This window comes from Diabrotica virgifera, chromosome 1 (genome assembly GCF_917563875.1).
Source record: "Diabrotica virgifera virgifera chromosome 1, PGI_DIABVI_V3a".
NCBI lineage: Eukaryota > Metazoa > Arthropoda > Insecta > Coleoptera > Chrysomelidae > Diabrotica > Diabrotica virgifera.
In genome coordinates, this window is record NC_065443.1 from 139,901,532 (window position 1) to 139,919,925 (window position 18,394).

Sequence of the window (18,394 nt, forward strand, 5' to 3'; positions counted from 1 at the left end):
GCTCAGTTTACCAAACGCTGCCCAGGCTAATCCTATGCGACGTGGGAGCTCGCACGTCTGGTTATCTCTTCCCAATCGAATTTCATGTCCCAAGTACTTATAAGATGCAGTCTGCTCAATATTCATTCCATCAAGGACAATATTACGATTTAGCACCAGATTAGTCATTATTTGCGTCTTGTTGATGTTAATCTTTAGTCCGACCTCTAAGGAAGCGTGATATAACTTGTTCAACATTATTATTGCATCATCCATACGATCGGCTATAAGGACGATGTCATCTGCGAATCTCAAATGACTGAGCTTCTCTCCATTTATGTTGATACCATATTCGTTCAGATCTGCCTTCTTAAAACTGTGTTCTAAAAGGGTTGTGAACAGCTTTGGTGAGATGGTGTCTCCTTGCCATACTCCTCGCTGTATACAGAATTTATTTGTTTGTTGATCAGATAGTCTTACGCTTAAATATGTTATATGGGATTAAACCACAAATTATTGTAGTATAATTTACTGTTTATATTTTGTTTTTGGCGTTTCAGCTTACATTTACTCTAGAAATCGTTTTCAAAAAAGAGTTGAACAGAGTTAAAACACAGAGCCGTGCGGTACATTTTCTCAATATGATGCAATTCTTCGAAATTCCGCTCCTAAATATTATTGAAACTTACCTTTTATTTTTATTAAATGCGACTGTACACAATGAACGAAAACTTTTATTTTAAAAACAAAACATACTTTAAATTAATGAAATATGTATTAACATTAAATAACATTTACAAAAATTATAATTTTGCCCTTCTGACTTTAATTTTGTAGTGTAGTGTAGTCCAAAGGAGCCGTTAGTGAGGACTATATTTAAATGAGTGCTAATTTTTTTAGTTTTGTTTGCCTTATGGAGCTTCGTAAATAGTTCTTTTTTAATTTGAAAAACTTCTTTCCCACTAGCTACCGAGACTGGGAGTGTTGATAATAGCTATTTGTATAACAAGGGAGGAAAAGGCACTTTACTCCCATGTTATACATATGGTTTTTCCACCTACCTCAAATAACAAGTCATGTTTTCATTTTTACTTAATTTATTTATGTAACTAACCAACAAAATTTATTAGAACTAAAACTAACAAGTACGTACAATATAACTGTCAACTGTCAAATATAAGTCAAATTAATAATGTAAACATTGTTAAATCAAAATAACAATTTACTGTTTTTTACCATTCTGCAAAATACAGAGTGTTTTATAAATAAACGTTAAAATGTATAGAAACTTACGTAATAGAAAATAGATATTGTACAGGGCGTCAATAAGTTACATTTCATGAATGAAATACCATGACGTCACTTTTACTTTTCCTCCCTAGGGAGCAAAAATATTTTCCTCCCTAGGGAGGAAAAGTACAACTTTGCTCCCTACAATCATGTCCGGAAAAGTATACTTTCGGTAGAGGTAGGTGGAAAAATTCTTAGTAAGACACATTACCGGCTCTAGAGTATAAGGTGCCCGCCTATAAAACTAGCGGCGCCATTCGGTTTTTTTCAATTAGTATTTTGTGTAACATCAGAAAAAAAACTCATTTTGGCGTCCCCCAAACAGAGGCACCCGCCTGCAGTGTTTCACTTCCAGGCTCTTTATCGCCGGCTTTGGTGACACTACATTTGGGCATAAAGAAATTAGGTTATTTTGGCACAAATAGTTCAAAACCTCTAAAGATTTCATGGGGTATGGTATCATTTGGGATATATCACACAATTATTCTAGAAGATCATTTGCCTCTACTTATATCCGATTCTTATTCTTTTTATCATCTATTTCCCTCAATTTAAAAATATCATCAAAAAATTATTAAATAATTTAATAAATTTTATTTATGAATTTCTAGAAGCGAAAATCGATCAATCAAAGAATTAATGGAACTGTCTAACTAAAATATAGATTAATAGTTATTTATGATATAAGTGTTAAAAGTACACGTTTAACGGCCGGTTTCACAATCTGTGGTTAACCCTAGCGGTCAACTAACCTTTACCCACAGTCTAACTGTTCTCTGGTCTAACTGACAGTTGCTGTTTCACAACCACAGATTCAATCATGGTTAGTTGACCGTAAGTTTTGTTTTATTTTTCTTATGTTGGTAGGAAATTATGGACAATGATCACCAGAAATAACATTTTTATGGAAGAATTATCAATTATCAAATCAGCTGATCATTCAGATGAGTTTCCATTGATTTCTATTAGGGTAAATTCAATAAATTGTTATATTTCTTTATGACTATTAATTTGTTGTATATATTTTTTAAGGATTTTATATTTAGTTGTGGAGTTTATTTTGCAGATTAAGGAAAAATAAATGTGTGTATATGTGTGGTTAGGATATTCAGTCAGACTTGTGGTTGATTTGCATAATCATATTTTTGATGTTGATTCTTGCTACCTTGCTTGCTTTAAAAATTCATATATTTTAACATACCTCCTATGGGATTAATAAAATTTGATACATGATGGTTGCATCTTAGATTTTGGACCATAAAAATTACTATGCAAAACTTTTTTGAAGTATCTTTTTTTCGTAAAATTAATATTAAAAATGCTTCCCATACGTGGCCAACTAAAGTACACACACTGTATATTACATGCACATTATACATTTTAAGTTTTGTTTAAGAATAATATTTGTTTTAAGGTCTTTCGCCAATATTGTTAAAATTAAATTGTTAATATAAAAACATGTCGCAAGCAAGAGACTATAGTATGTATTAATAATTACCCCAGGAAGCAAATCATTTAAAAATCGATCAATTATTGGCCGCTGAAATGCTAAACGCATTTAAGTACATCATATAAATTCATATGTGTAATTAATAATTTACGTGTATACACTCTGTCCTGTCAATAAAACGAAATTAGGTTAGGATAACCTCTGGTTAAGAGCTTAACCATCACTCCAAGCTCTAATTAAAAATTCTGTCGGTTAACCACAACTTCGCCGTTGACCTGATATTGTGAAACACATATTTCGGGGTAACTTCTGGTTATCTCTTAACCACAACTTAACTTCGACTTGTGAAACCGGCCGTAAGGTACGCATGTGAAAGTTTGCAGAATGAGCGAAAGCGAGTTCTGCAATTCACATGAGTGCCTTAAAAATTTACTTTTTAACACGCATATCATACAATATTTTTTTTACAAACGTAATTACAGGTCAATATCTACAAAAACTTTTACTTGAACTTGACTGACATTCCAATTTTATATTTTTTTGACATTACATCAAAATTGCATATACGGTCAATACGAACTGCAGTGCCTTAAATTTTTTTTTAAAGCACTAGTGCCTTAAAGTAGCATTTTTAACGCTCGTATGGAGTGCTAAAAACTGCATTTTTAACATGGTTGAAGAAAAAAAAAATTTAAATTGCCTCTGGAAAGAGCTCATCCACAGATTTTTCGTAATCAAATTGACGCTTTTTTCTCCTGGTTCGAATTTCATTTTCAGTTGCAAATTCGGAACTCATCAAGATTTTCTGCAATTTCAATAGCAGTAATTTTCGTTTGGTCATAGCCAGATTGTCTGTAACTGTTTATTTTTTCTACAGTTTCTGACAACATTTTTACACAATCTGAAAAATTTATAGTTACATATTGCAACATCTTCGAGACTGAATTTATATGAAATAAAATATCATACCAAAGAACTACACCGCTAATAAATTTATAATTTTTAATATTTTTTGGCAATCCTCGTGTTTTGACATTAGTTTCTAAATTTTTGTTGACTTCTTTTATTATTTCGAATAAGGCATCATATATTTCACAAAATTGAAATCTTAAAGGTCCCAATGCATCTATTCGGATTGACCATCTAGTATCACTTAACGGTTTTAGAGTTAGTTGTGAAAAATGTTTTTTCAGAACTTCCCAACGCATTGCAGAACCAGAGAAAAGAAGCAGACGCTTTCTTCACTTTTAAAACTAAGTTTAAAGATTGGCATGCGAAGTAGGTATTCTGTTTTGCACACTCTTTCTTATTCTTACGATTATTTTGATATATTCTGATTTTACTTATTATGCCGCCCCCTTATGATGCCGTCTGATGCGACTGCGTCACCGCATCATAGTACGGCACGGTCCTGTTAAAACATAACTATTTGCCTACAAGATCCGGGCCAAGTAAGTCACCTGTCAAATTGGTAAAACAAAGTGTCAATTAAGAAACATATCCAGGTTAAAATTACTGAATATTAAATTTAAACATGCCACAAGAAAACAGTTTCAGAACCGATCCTTTATTCCTTTTTTTAATGTCTCTTTTTATTTGCAGCTATTTAATTCTTCTTCTTCTCGATGTGTCTATCTGTGACGAATGTTAGCGATGCTCATGGCAATCTGTATCTTATTTTGAAGTAGCGCGAAAAGCCGAAGAGATGTGGTGTTAAAATGAAGTTCTGAAGTTCTTTAACCACGATGTTCTTCTTTCTCCTGGACATCGCTTTCCAAATGTTTTTCTTTACAGTATGGCTTGTAGGAGAGTATATCTGGATTTATTCCACATATTGTGTCCGAAGTATTCTAACTTTCGAGACTTGATGGTGATCAGTACCTCTCGTTTCTTCTTCATTCTTCTGAGGACCTCCTCATTTGTTACCCGGTCAATTCACGGGATTTCCACGGTAAAAATACCATAAAAAAGGACAGAGAAGAAGTAGCACCGCAGCATCATTATTTTTTTGCCAAGAGAGAGGCTGTGGCTCTTAAAGAAGATCCCCATCCTGTTGAAGGTGGATCTAGCTTTTCCGATGTGTGCTCTAATCTCTTGGTTTTTGGGCAATTTTTCATTTATTATAGTGCCTAAATAGTTGTATTGCGTCACTCTTTCTACAGGGGTTTGGTTGATGTAGAGTTGACTTTTTTTATCCTTTCTTTTTCTAATGATCATAAGCTTTGTCTTATTTACGTTTACATTGAGTCCATATTGTTGACTGTGATTCGTGATTTTGTTCGTAAGGATTTGTAGGTCTTCTACATTTTTGTAGGTTATAAAAAAAACAAAGAGACACTTGCCTTCATAAATCTTCTAGTTATAATACAAAAAGAGATAAAATATGGTAGTTAAAAGTAGTTTGTGTTTTGGTACATTCTCAAATTGGTGTATTCAACTTGAAATAACAGAGAAACGGTCGATTTTAGGTGTATAATGCTACTTATATCTTTTGTAGTTCTTGAAAAGACCTTTAAAATGAGCTATATTAAAGGTCCATTACATTAAAACTAAGCGAGATATGCTACAAAAAAAAATTAATAACTAATGTATTTTAAGAAAAAATGAGAAGTAATTTTAACCCCTATCCATCAAAATGTAAATGCATCGTTTTCCTTCCACAATACCTTTTATTATAGTGTTATTTCTTTGTTCAAAAAGTTGGACGGGTTTAAAATGAATGGTTTTTGAAAAAAAAAGATCAAATTATAGAGAGCATTTTTAAATTTTCGTAAAATTCTTCTTTTTCTCCATGTAACTTCAAAATGATAAGAGATACAGTAATGAAAAATAAAAAGGAAATTTTTATATGAAAAAGCCCTACATTTTTGTGTATCTTTTTTTCGTATCTCTTATCTTTTTCGAGTTACATGGAGGAAAAGTAAGATTTTTTAGAAAATTTAAAAATGCGCTCTATAATTTGATCTTATTTTTTTTTCAAAAACCATTCATTTTAATCCAGTCCAACTTTTTGAACATAGAAATAACACTATAATAAAAAGTATTGTAGAAGGAAAGCGATGTATTTAAATTCTGATGGATGAGGGGTTAAATATACTTCTCATTTCTTCTTAAAATACATTAGTCATCAACTTGTTTGCAGAATATCTCGCTTAGTTTGAATGTACTCGACATTTAGTATTTCTCGTTTTAAAGGTTTTTTCAAGCACTACAAAAGTTAATAGTATCATTATACATCTAAAATTGACAATTTCTCTGTTATTTCAAGTTGAATACACCGATTTGAGCATGCAGCAAAAAAACAAACACTTCTTACCTACCATAACCCTCTTTGTATTTTAACTAGAAGATTTGTGAAGGAACGAATCTCTTTGTTTTTTTATAACCTACAGAAACATTTTTATAGTTTTTTTGTAAGATGCATAGTTTTTAAGGTATTCGCAAAAATCCGTCCGAAAAGGTGTCATTTTTCAATGAAAATGGCCAATTTTCAACCATGAATAACTCAAAAAGTATTGAGTTTTCAAAAAATAATTATAGAACAGTTTTTGCTTCAAATTAGGTTATCTAGCCTCTTCCGTGGCTATTTTAACCAAACCATTTTTCACCCCCGAGAAGGGGTGGGAACCACCCCGAAGATAAAAGCGCATATCGGCATAGGGTAGACTTTGTTTCTTGAACTATTCCCTACTTACTGTGAAAATATCAAGTAAATCGATGTAGTAAGATGGAATTCGGAGCTAAATCCCTCATTGACTGCCCTACTACTGAGAAATACGGTTCTCGATATGATTACCGGTACTCAAATACAAAAGTAACAAAAGTAATCATAGTAATCAAAGTAACGAATACTGTAAATGATTACTTTATACAGAAGTAACGATTTGTATTGAATACTCGAAAGTAACTATAATCAACATCACTACTATGTAATAATATTGTTGCTACACAGTTAAATTGTCATTGTATACCGGGTGTACGAATCAAACTGTGTTTTTTTCTCAAAGTTCGCATCACCCTGTGGACTATTCTAGCATTTATAAAATACTGACATTAAAACCCAACTATAGCCTCAGGTTTTCTTAACATTTTGTCTTTCGATTCTTTCGCTTATGTTGGATAATAAAAAAGTTAGGGACTTTAACAACTAGCCATGTTCTTTATCAATACAGGGTGTTTCTAAATAAGTGCGACAAACTTTAAGGGGTAATTTAACATGACAAGAAAATAATGACAATTTGTTTTATAATCATATGTCCGCAAACGCTTCGTTTCCGAGATACGGGATGTTCAATTTTTTTTTACAAACTGACGATTTATTTATTGCTTTAAAACCAGTTGAAATATGCAGATAAAATTCGGTGGGTTTTAAAACGAAGTTATTACACATTTTTTGACATACAATTAAGAATTTTATATTCACCATTGGCGTGCGTACGGGTAATATTATCGGTCATAATACCCGTTTGCGCGCCACTGGTGAATATTAAATTCTTAATTGTATGTCAAAAAATGTGCAATAACTACATCTTAAAACCCACCAAATTTGATTTGCACATCTCAACTGGTTTTAAAGCAATAAGTAAATCATCAGTTTGTAAAATAATTGAACATCCCGTATCTTGGAAACGAAGCGTTTGCTGACATATGATTATAAAGAAAATTGTCATTATTTTCTCATGTACAATAACCCCTTAAAGTTTTGTGCACATATTTTAGAATGATGACGAACATGGCAAGTTATTAAAGTACCTAACTTTTTTATTATCCAAGATAAGCGAATGAATCGAAAGACAAAATGTTAAAAAACCTGAGGCTAAAGTTGGGTTTTAATTTCAGTATTTTATAAATACCAGAATAGTCCACATGGTGATGCGAACTTTGAGAAAAAACACAGTTTGATTCGTATACCCGGTATACAATGATAGTTTGACTGTCTAGCAACAATATTATTACAGGGATATTGTCAATGAATAAGGCTATAGCGTGGTAGAAAATCACTTAAATCGGACAACAGGTTTAGGAAATTCAAAACATCAAAAATGACCAAATTTTTAGTGGATCGTACCTCATGTTGTTTAGCTGGTACCCGTTCAGTAGAATACGTTTTTCAGGTTCATGCAAAGCTTCCATAAATATTCTTTCAGAGTAGAGATTGAAGATTAGGGGAGACAAAATATAGCTTTGCCTCACTCCACGCATGATTTTCACATATATTAGGTGTGTTCAGCTTCAACTCTGAGGTTTGCGATCTGATTCCAGAAAAGGTTTAATATTTTCTGACCTTGATTGGTAGGGGAGAATGGGGGAATGGGAACCACTTAACTATATTCTTTAATAAAAAATAAATTTTAGGGTATATAAAAAATCGATCCAGGCTAAGAGCTACTTTAAAATGTTAATTATCCTTCGCTATTATTATTGCGTAAATTTATTTAGTTATGTTAAAGTTATTATGAAATTACTAAATATAGTGAATGGCCCCAATTGCCCCAATAGGTCGGGTAATAAGAACCACAATTTATTTTAAGTTTTATCTGTATTAAATTTTTAATTTTCGTAACAAAAATAGTAATACATTATTTTTAACTCATTTTGTTTAAACAAAAGTTACAGAGATAATCTTTAGCTGTGTCAACCCCCGAACAATCTGCATGTACCCATCGACCACAAGCTGTACAGCGATACCACAGTTCTGCCACTTTTCCCAGAATCATAGCAGATCAAACATAAATCTGTTTCATCTTCATTATCCGAGTTATCATCACAAAGGTCTTTATCACTGACATTTTCTTAATCCGATGAGTCCCATATGATGAGTCTTCATAATGGTTCCCATTACCCGTTTTGTTTAGAAAATTTTAACCTATGAAAAAAATTACCAAAACCAGGTGATTAAAAAAACAAATCACATGCAATTATTCTTTAGGTAGTTAAGTTTAGTTTGCATAAAATAGTTTTTAAGAAAAACATGTTGGGACTAACTTACCGTGAATTTTGTAAACCACGTGTATTATAACGATTACTGCAAAAAGTCTACTATGCTCACACAACATTCAAACAACACTGAATAAACATCTGCAACGATGTCGCTGCATCTCTGCATTGTCGGTAACGTGTCGCCAGTGTCAGCAAGTATTTAAAAGCGCGTAATTTAAATAAAACTGGGTGACTCTCATTACCCGATGGCTCCCATTCCCCCATTCTCCCCTAATTTCTGCTTTTTTTATTATTTGCATCATTTTGGCGGGCTCTACTGGTTCAAACGCTTTCTTGTAATCAACAACCAGATATGCATATACGTCGCAATTGACGTCTCTGTATCTCTGGAATAATTATAGAGAACAAAGCCTTTCTCGTATCAAGAGCATTTATGAACCCGAACTGGTTGGGAGAAATTTGACTTTCACACAGCTTGTAAATTCTCTTATGGATTATCTTTAGGAACACTTTCAGGAAATGACTCTTAAGGCTTATCGTACGGGTACGGTGTTCTTAGCAATTTGGCTCCTATTTTTTTTTTTAATTGAAATAACCTCAGACTTAAGCCGTTCTGCTGGTATTTCTCCAGAGTTGTATGGTATAATGTTGCTGAGTATCTTTGAGATTATTGCTATTTATTCATTGTCCATTAGTTTGAGTAGTTATTGAATTAGGAGAACAAAATGTGATTTGAAGAATAATATATCATATAAACTAGATAAATAAATATCTACATCTACAGTGTTTTGTGCTAAACTTGCTTAACATTTACATAATATTTTGTTTTAGCCACACCACTCGTTCCTCCGGAAGAAATTTAACAAGAGTTTCCCTAAGGCACCACTAGGATTCGAGTATGGATCTACCGTAGTCAGTCTTGTTGAACGCCAGAATTCATTATTATTTATTATCTCCACTAACTTTTTTTCAAACTGAACCATTAGTTTCCAGAGGAAATAGTTTCGAATATTTTTGTATAAAATTCTTTATAGTTTGACTTGAATATTAAATATATTTTATAATATTAAAATAAAATGTAAATAATATATTGCTATAAATAAAACATTAAAACAATGAGCTACAACCATAACAGAGGATGAAATAATTGAGTATAATCTGGTTTAATCACTGGTTTTGATTTTAATCGGATCTAAAATAGTGCTAAAAGATGGGATGACTAAATCCTTCCAACAGAAGCTGCAAATAAGGGAAAAATTAAATAGATACGGAAGATTGGACCACAAAAAAGAATTATAGAAATAAAAAACGTTGAAAAATATTAATTATCGTCGAAAATAAATAATAATAATAATAATAATGTTTATTTAGGAATAACAATAAAGATTTACAAAAAAATAAAAAGCATAATGAGTATGGCCGCATATGAAATGCCTCCCGAAAAAGGGTTTCTTACCTGTCGCTAAAATGGTCACATATGAATTGCCTCCTAAGCTTTAAATAAATTACCTGCTTCTAATCTTTATGTGAAGGTGAAACGTTGCCACATCTTCGTCCCTTTTTAAATTTTTGGCAAAATTGGTATTTTGTTATTAAATTTTCCACCTTTATGTATTAAACATTATTCACACTAGGCAATATTTATAAATTTCAACTAACTACTTATACATACTATACAATTAGTTTTATAAGCATTATAATATATTTTATAATAACCATTATTTTTTGTTATTGTAGTTATTAAGGTACCAAGGGTAGTATAAGGATAATAACGCTTGAGGTCAATGGTGTATAGACCGAGGGCCTTCGGCCCGAGGTATATACGTTGACCGAAAGCGTTATTGTTATAATACCCGTGGTGCCTTCAACGTTTAATGTCCGACTAAATTATTCTTTAGATGCAAAAAATTTGCATGCATTTTGAATTAATTAGTTTTCAAATAAGTACATTTACCAGAAATAGTCGTAACGTAATTGTGGTAACTATAGTTTTACTTAGAGTTTTATTTGTCAACTTGACAGTATTTAACTCGTTATTTAAATTTAATAGGCCTTAGTGCGTTATTTTTCAATAACACGCCCTTGGGCGTTATATCGTACGTAATAGACTTCGCAATAATGTCATTATTTGTCAAATAATATACCAGTCGGACATTAATAATTTAATGTCCGACTGGTATATTATTTTACAAATAATGACATGATTTTGAAGTCAGTTAAGTATGATATAATGCTCTAGGGCGTTATTTTTAAAAACAACGCCCTAACGCCCTAGGGCATTAAATTTAAATGGCCAGTTAAATACTGTCAAGTTGACAAATAACAACCCAAGTAAAACTATGGTTACCACAATTACGTTACGACTATTGTTGGTAAATGTACTTATTTTAAAACTAATTAATTCAAAATTCACTCAAATTTTTTGCATATAAAAAATAATTTAGTCGGACATTAAACGTTGAAGGCACCGCGGGTATTATAGATAATAACGCTTTCGGTCAACGTATATCCCTCGGACCAAAGGCCCTCGGTATATACACCATTGACCTCAAGCGTTATTATCCTTATAATACCCTTGGTACCTTAATAACTATAACAGAAAACACAAAAACATAAAAAGTACATATTTTATAGATTTATTAAAAATAACATCACAAAAAACTTATTTGGAAAATATTACAAAATGTGTATAGAAATATAAAATACAAAATATTTTTCATAAATTTATATGATACCTACTACTTTGACAAATTCTAATCTATTTATTTTACATTCTCTTAATTCTAAAATTTTTTCATTTAGAAAATTTATTTTTGCTTTACTTTCGGCAACATTTTTTTTGGTGTCGAAACAGAATTCATTTTAATATAGGTATTTATTTGAAATTGTAAAATTATATCAATAAAATTAGAGGGCAGTAGAAAGAAGAATTATACTTGGAATGAACACTTTCGCATGGGTTTGTGATTCTTTGTAAGGATGAAGAGTGCTCAGCCCAAAAATGTGGAGGAAATGTTGAATTTTCAGATATGTAATTAGTAATTATCAACAAGATAATCACAAAATTGGGTGACTCTTTCATCGACTGGTTTAATTTCTGCCAAATTTATAGCAAAAAAATCGCTAAGAACTTCAGGATATAAGAATGAAAGACCAAAAATATAAATAAGAAAATGCGTAATTTCGGTTGAGTTAACACCTTTTTTCTGGTATTCTGGAGCTAATCCCAGTGCTTGAACCTTTCTATACCATGCCCGTCCCAAATGAAAACGACATCCATGAAGATTTGCTTCAGGAAATGCCATACGAATACCATTATAAATGGAAATTTCAAAGTCTGAAGTTGTTATTTTAGAGGATAGAGGACAATTAATTGTAAAACATTCTTCTATGATATATTTAAAGGCGAGATAATATGAAGACGACTTTTTATCTTGAAGTAAACAAAAGACAAGAGGAATATAATGTCCATTTTTCAAGCCGTGTATACTAAACAATTGAGTGAAAGAACAAGGACAGTATTCAAAAGTTCCGTCAACATACCAATTGGAAACAGTCGAAAGACAACGAAGATTTGAAAAGCATGTTAATATCACAATATGATTATGTTTGTCATTTTTAATTATAAAATTTTCATTTCTATTTTTAATAATAGAAGATAAATCAAGAGCTTGATGAAATTCAGATATATTTTTGTGAAGTTTAATTAAAGAATTAGTGGTTCTAGCATAATATCAATTTTGTCTCACCTTATTGATATCATTGATAGTAAATGTCTCTATATTTGTCTTCTTAAGTTCTTTACAGATGAGCTTTATTGGTTTTTCGCTGAGATTTTCCACGGCTGCTCTTTTTATTGGATTGCTTACGGCTTTTCTATTGTAAACTTCAGCAGACAACTTCTTGTGGTTATGATCTAATATTGATTCATTTATCGTATTTTCACATCCCTATGTTTCCACAAATACTTTGCAGGTTTTTTTACTACATTAGTACATATTTAGTACATATTTAGTACATATTTAGTACAATATAAACAAACAAAAAGATTAAGGTAAAAGTACCTATTCATAAAATCGTTAAGAAGAGATAAGAATCGGAATTGGAATTACCCAGAAAAGCCTGGCTATTAGATTGTCGGAACAAGTTTCTTTTCTAAAAAGACATATGTCATATTGTGAAATATTTATGTTACCATATTTTATGTACATTTTAGTACCTATTTAAATTATGGCTTGGCAACATTGTCTCATTATACAGAGATTAAGTAGACAAAATATCAGCCTAAATGTTTAACAAACCGGAGGCATTTCGATTGTACCTGGGAGGCATTTAATGTATGAAAATATTTACCTGAAAAAGTGGGAGGCATTTCGATAACGCCGATGAGTATTACCTAAATAAACATAAATAACTCACTGAAGTTGAGCTACCTTGTATATATATTACTAATATATGGGGAAATCAAAAATGAACAAATATATTTATAGTCCAGGGTAATAGGGTTTTTTCCATGACACTTTAACAGCCAGGGTTGGGTACTGAAGCGTTTTTTCTACAGGTAATACCTATGAGAGCAAATTGTAACTATTTTCTGACTAGGATCTGGCGGCCATTTTTATTTATAAACAATTAAGTGTCAAAAAATGGCATTTTTCAGTTTTTTTTTCAAATCAATGGAAAACAGGGAAACGTATGGTTTTTTTAGTGCAAGTATCTTCGAGATTATGGAAAAAGCTTTAAAATGACGTATTACAAAATTTGATATACTCATTTATTGTTAATATAATTGCGAAAAAGGTCGGAATTGTAAAAAAAATATTTTCGCAATAACTGTTGTAAAAATTGGTGTACAGCTTTGAAATTTTTGTCAAATAAGGGTTATTTGGTGCTTAATATGTGTTAAAAATTCCAAAGCGATTCATTCAATTGTTTAAATTTTATTCAAATTGTTTATCCCAGAGAGCATTTTTTTGCAATAACATAAGTCAGAAGAAAATGACGTTAGAACCATTCCACAGGTGTCAAATGAGAGAGCATGAGCTATATTTCTGTGGTGTTATGGCAGAAGTTAATATGTCCAAAAAATCGTGTTTTTGGTTTTCAATTGATATGTACTCTAAAAAGGATGTTTAACAAGGTGGCATAAGAAAATATGTGCCTACGTGAAAAATTAAGGTGTTATATGCAGTGGCATAAGGTGATATGTCAAAATTAAGAAAAGTTTAAGTAGCCAGAACATGATATGTTAGATATCAAGTGATAGTAAAATGAATAATTTGTAAATATTGATACTAATTAGTGTTATCTTTTATACTATTTACTTACTATGTACCAATACAATACATATTTGTTTTCTTAAGTTTGCAAATAATTTTGTAATTGTTATTAATCTCCTTATTTTGATATGTCCTACCAAGATTAAAAAAAAGATGGCAAAAGTTGATATGTTTTCCCCCTCTGATTTTCCCCCTCCTATGTAATAAATTGTATTTGAAAGTAAAAAATTTACATAATACCGTTCATATATTTTTGTCTAATACTATTTGGTTCACATATTCGAGTGTAACGATTTTATATTAACAGGAAACTTGTTTTTTCAAATTAAAAAGAAAAGATGGCAAAAGTTGATATGTTTTTCCACCTCCGATTTTCCCCCTCCTATGATATTTTTTTTTGAAAGTATAAACTTATATAATGCTGTCCATATATTTTTGTCTAATACCATTTGGTTCACATATTCGATTGCAATGATTTAATATTAACAGGACAAGTTGTTTTTATCATTTGCCAACAAATAGCAATTTGGACATATCAACTTTTGCCATAACGCCATAGATTTTCAACTTGGTTTAAAAAAAGTATATAAAAAATTCATTTATTAGTAATAAATAATTATGCAAAAATATCGTAAGTCTTTCCTTATAAACTTTTTATTTTGTTATATAAGAAATTATACATATTTATTACAAGTTTTTATCAATTATGATATAGATAACATTACTTGGTAGTTGTGCACATAAATCAGGGTAAAAAAGTAAATTTTTTTGAAAAAAGTTATTCAAAAAGTTTATAAAGAAAAGTTGACGATACTTTTGCATAATTATTTATTACTAAAAAATGCATATTTTATTCACTTTTTTAAACCATGTTGAAAATGTAGCTCATGCTCTTTCATTTGACACCTGTGGAATGGTTCTAGGTCATTTTTTCTGACTTATGTTATTGCAAAAAAATGTTCCCTGGGATAAACAATTTGAATAAAATTTAAACAATTAAATGAATCGCTTTGAAATTTTTATCACATATTAAGCCCCAAAGAACCCTCATTTGACAAAAATTTCAAAGCTGTACACTAATTTTTACAACAGTTATTGAGAAAATATTTTTTTTGCAATTCCGACCTTTTTTCGCAATTATATTAACAATAAATGAGGATATCAAACTTTGTAATACGTCATTTTAAAACTTTTTCCATAATCTCGAAGGTATTTGTACAAAAAAAATCATAAGTTTAACTGTTTTCCGTTGATTTGAAAAAAAAAGAGGAAAATGCCATTTTTTGACAGTTAATTGTTTATAGATAAAAATGGTCGCCAGATCCTACGCAGGAAATAGTTATAATTTGTTCCTATAGTTATTGCCTGTCGAAAAAACGCTTCAGTATCCTGGCTGCTGAAGTGTCCCGAACAGGGTATATTACCCTGGCCTATTATATGTTCTTCAGGTGCCATATCAGAATTATCCGACGTTGACGATCACCATTGTGAAGGAATATTCCTCCATATAGAATAATTTGTCCTGCATTTGGTATCTGAGTCTATTCCTAAATGTTTCTTAACTAAGAAACCTGTTTTCTTCTTACGCCTCTCCGATCCTCTATTCTGCCTTTAAGAGTTAGTTGTTGTAGCATTCTATATCGATTTCTTTTCAATAATATGTCCCAAATAAGACATTTTCCAGTGTTTAACAGTTTTTAGTAATTCTCTATATTTATCTACCATCTTTCGGTTCATGCTTAATACTTTTACTGTCCACACTTCTGTCCTAACGACAGTACGTACTAAATATAGAACACTTTATAGTTAGCACTATATTGTTAGCACATATATTTAGCACTGAATTATTTTTTGTTCTGATTTTAAACTGAGATGGTTATTACAAAGAAATTTCTTCAGTTTCAGAAAGTCATTGTCCTTGTGCGTAGTCATTGCTATTCTGTATTTTATTCCAATGTGTGCAAGTCTGTAGCACGACAAATTAAACTATCATAAAAATGTACTTTGTGCTACGTAATTTTTCGGAGTGCCTCGGTACCTCTCAGTTTCAGAGACCTAAGAGGTGGGTTCTTAATAGACTTTAAATATAATAGAAACTCAAATGCACGGTGGGCGCCATAATAAAATAGAGAATATATTATATGTTTACCTGTAAAAGTATAAAACTAAAAATGTCGGCTATTCGAAATATTTGTACTTACCGTAGCTACTCTCATGCATGGTTACTTTCTAAGAAGGATAGAGATTGGTAAAGAAAATCTAATAATTAAACATAATTCTTCCTTTATTGAAAACAAATAAAAATTTTAGCAAAGTTGTTATTAAAAAAGTCCTGAAAGGACTTCAAAAAATAAAAGTTCGTAATTCAAATTTCGTAAAAGTTCAAAAAAAATATAGCAAGTACCTTGTTCTTTTCCTTATTCGTGGATGGTCCATAAGTCCATGCGGCAGCTAAGGTGTTAAACAACTGTCCTTGTCACGGCACATAACGTCATCACTATCGCAGCTGCGACTTGTTGACCAAACTCAGAACCTCGTATCTCTTTTATCGGTTATAAAATAAACACTCTATACTCTATAGCAGCGATTCTCAATATTTTTGAGTCATGTACCACCAAATATTTTTTATTATTTTTGGTACCACCTAACTGAAATACCTATCAAGCTAGGTAATCTAATTAACTAAATAGTGGTGCTGATTTTGGCTGTTTTGCGTTTTGTGTACCACCTCAAATAATGAAATGTACCACCAGTGGTACACAGTGCCGGATTATTCTGAGGCCCCTAGGTAACCCAAGCTATGAGGCCCCTTAAGAAACCTAGGTTTCTCCGTTTTTATTAATTTTTATTTTTGAAAATATCTGTTCGCCTGTTGTGAAATAACCCAAAATGACTGTGAAGCAGGAATAAATTATTTTTCCTGCAAGTTTAAAGCTGGGCTATAAAATATTTGAACTGTTCTAGTTCATTTTCAAGTTCAGATTTAATATCATCAGGATAGTTTTCATGTAGTTTTGATTTTCATGTAGTTTTGAAGCACACTCCTTTATTTGAGTATCAATCAATTTTTGAAAAACACAAAAGACCAAATGCTGAGTTGATTGACCCGTACACTGCCAACCGACGACTCAGCTCAGTAATTAGAGTATAGTAGAGAATATTCAGAGTATTGTAGGTCGCAGGCCCTCGGCTCGTAATAAGCAAAATTAACTTTTTGGAATTTTAAGAACTCCAAAAGTGAATTTAGAAGCTGAACTGCAGTTTGAAGTTCAATCTCTTCTCTCTGCAATGATTTACTGACAGCGTTGATGCGTTCTAAAATTGTTACCCAAAACTCATTCATTATGAATGTTTCTTTTTCTGACATTTCTTTCAACAAATACTTAGTCTCATGAACTGTTTCAGCTTGCTGATTAGGGTCTTCAACAAGAGTATGAAGAGCAGATTTGAAAGCGTTTTAACCTTTAGGCAAAGGTCTTATGGCATGTGCTGCTTGTTGTTATAAGGGCTAGAAAGTGGCGAATGAGATCGCTTAGTGGAGTTTCATTTAAGCATTTGATCATATCTTCCCAACGGTGAGTAGAGGATGAAAAAAAGTTGTACACAGACTGAACAAACCCAAAATACGATATTCCATTTGAGGGAAAATACGTCAGCCAATTTCTTTTAATTTTTGTTCCTCTGATGAAAAACGATTTTATAAAAAGCTTGTAATGCCTTCAAAATTTCTTTTTGGCGCTGAAACACTTCCATCAAGGTTTTTACATTCTGAAGTCCTATCTCAATTCAAAATGTCCTTACTTCTTTAGTTACTGTATTTTGTATTCCGTAATCCTATGCCGTTTTCCGAATTTAGGACCCAATTTATTTTTAACTTAAATTTTTAACTTAGTTTCGGTTTCTGGTTCTTTAACTTCTTGAACTGGAATAGAACTGTCGTTACTCGTTACATGTTTTTTCATCTTTTTCAGTTAGGGAAGCTATGTTTCCCTCAGCTTTTTCTATTCCATCACGTGCATTTTCATTGGTTGCTGCTTCACTAGCTATGGATTTCCGTGTGAAACTGAGTTTAAATTAGTTTTGCTTCCGTTTTGGATTTTGATTAAGGATCTTTACTTTCTCTTGATTTTTTTTGTGTTTTTTTGCTCACTTTCGATTCTTGTTTCCACCTGTAGTACTGGTCCTTCTCCTTCTACCAAAGGGCATTCATTAGCGGTGTATTCCTACAGCATATACTTTATACCTATGTGAACAAAAGTATACATTGTAATGTAACTTTATACGTCCACCATAACTTTTATGGTATTGCCAGATATTTGAATCTTTCAACATTTTTTCGGTTTGGCCCCCGCGAGGCCCCCTTTTGGGCCGAGGCCCCTAGGCAACTGCCTACTTTGCCTAATGGTTAATCCGGCACTGGTGGTACATGTACTACCAGTGATACATGTACCACAGA

The 18,394-nt window shown here is 31.6% G+C and overlaps 1 protein-coding gene across 2 annotated transcripts in view; it reads left to right on the top strand.

Moving 5' to 3' along the window:
* Positions 1–9,791, top strand: part of LOC126881012 (uncharacterized) — an 84,586-nt gene extending 74,795 nt beyond the window's left edge. For both annotated transcript variants that reach the window (XM_050645075.1, XM_050645076.1), the window contains one exon: positions 9,491–9,791. In XM_050645075.1, the coding sequence (XP_050501032.1) occupies positions 9,491–9,548 (58 nt within the window). In that variant the 3' untranslated portion in view covers positions 9,549–9,791. The remainder of the gene's footprint in view (positions 1–9,490) is intronic.
* The last annotated feature ends 8,603 nt before the right edge of the window (positions 9,792–18,394 follow it).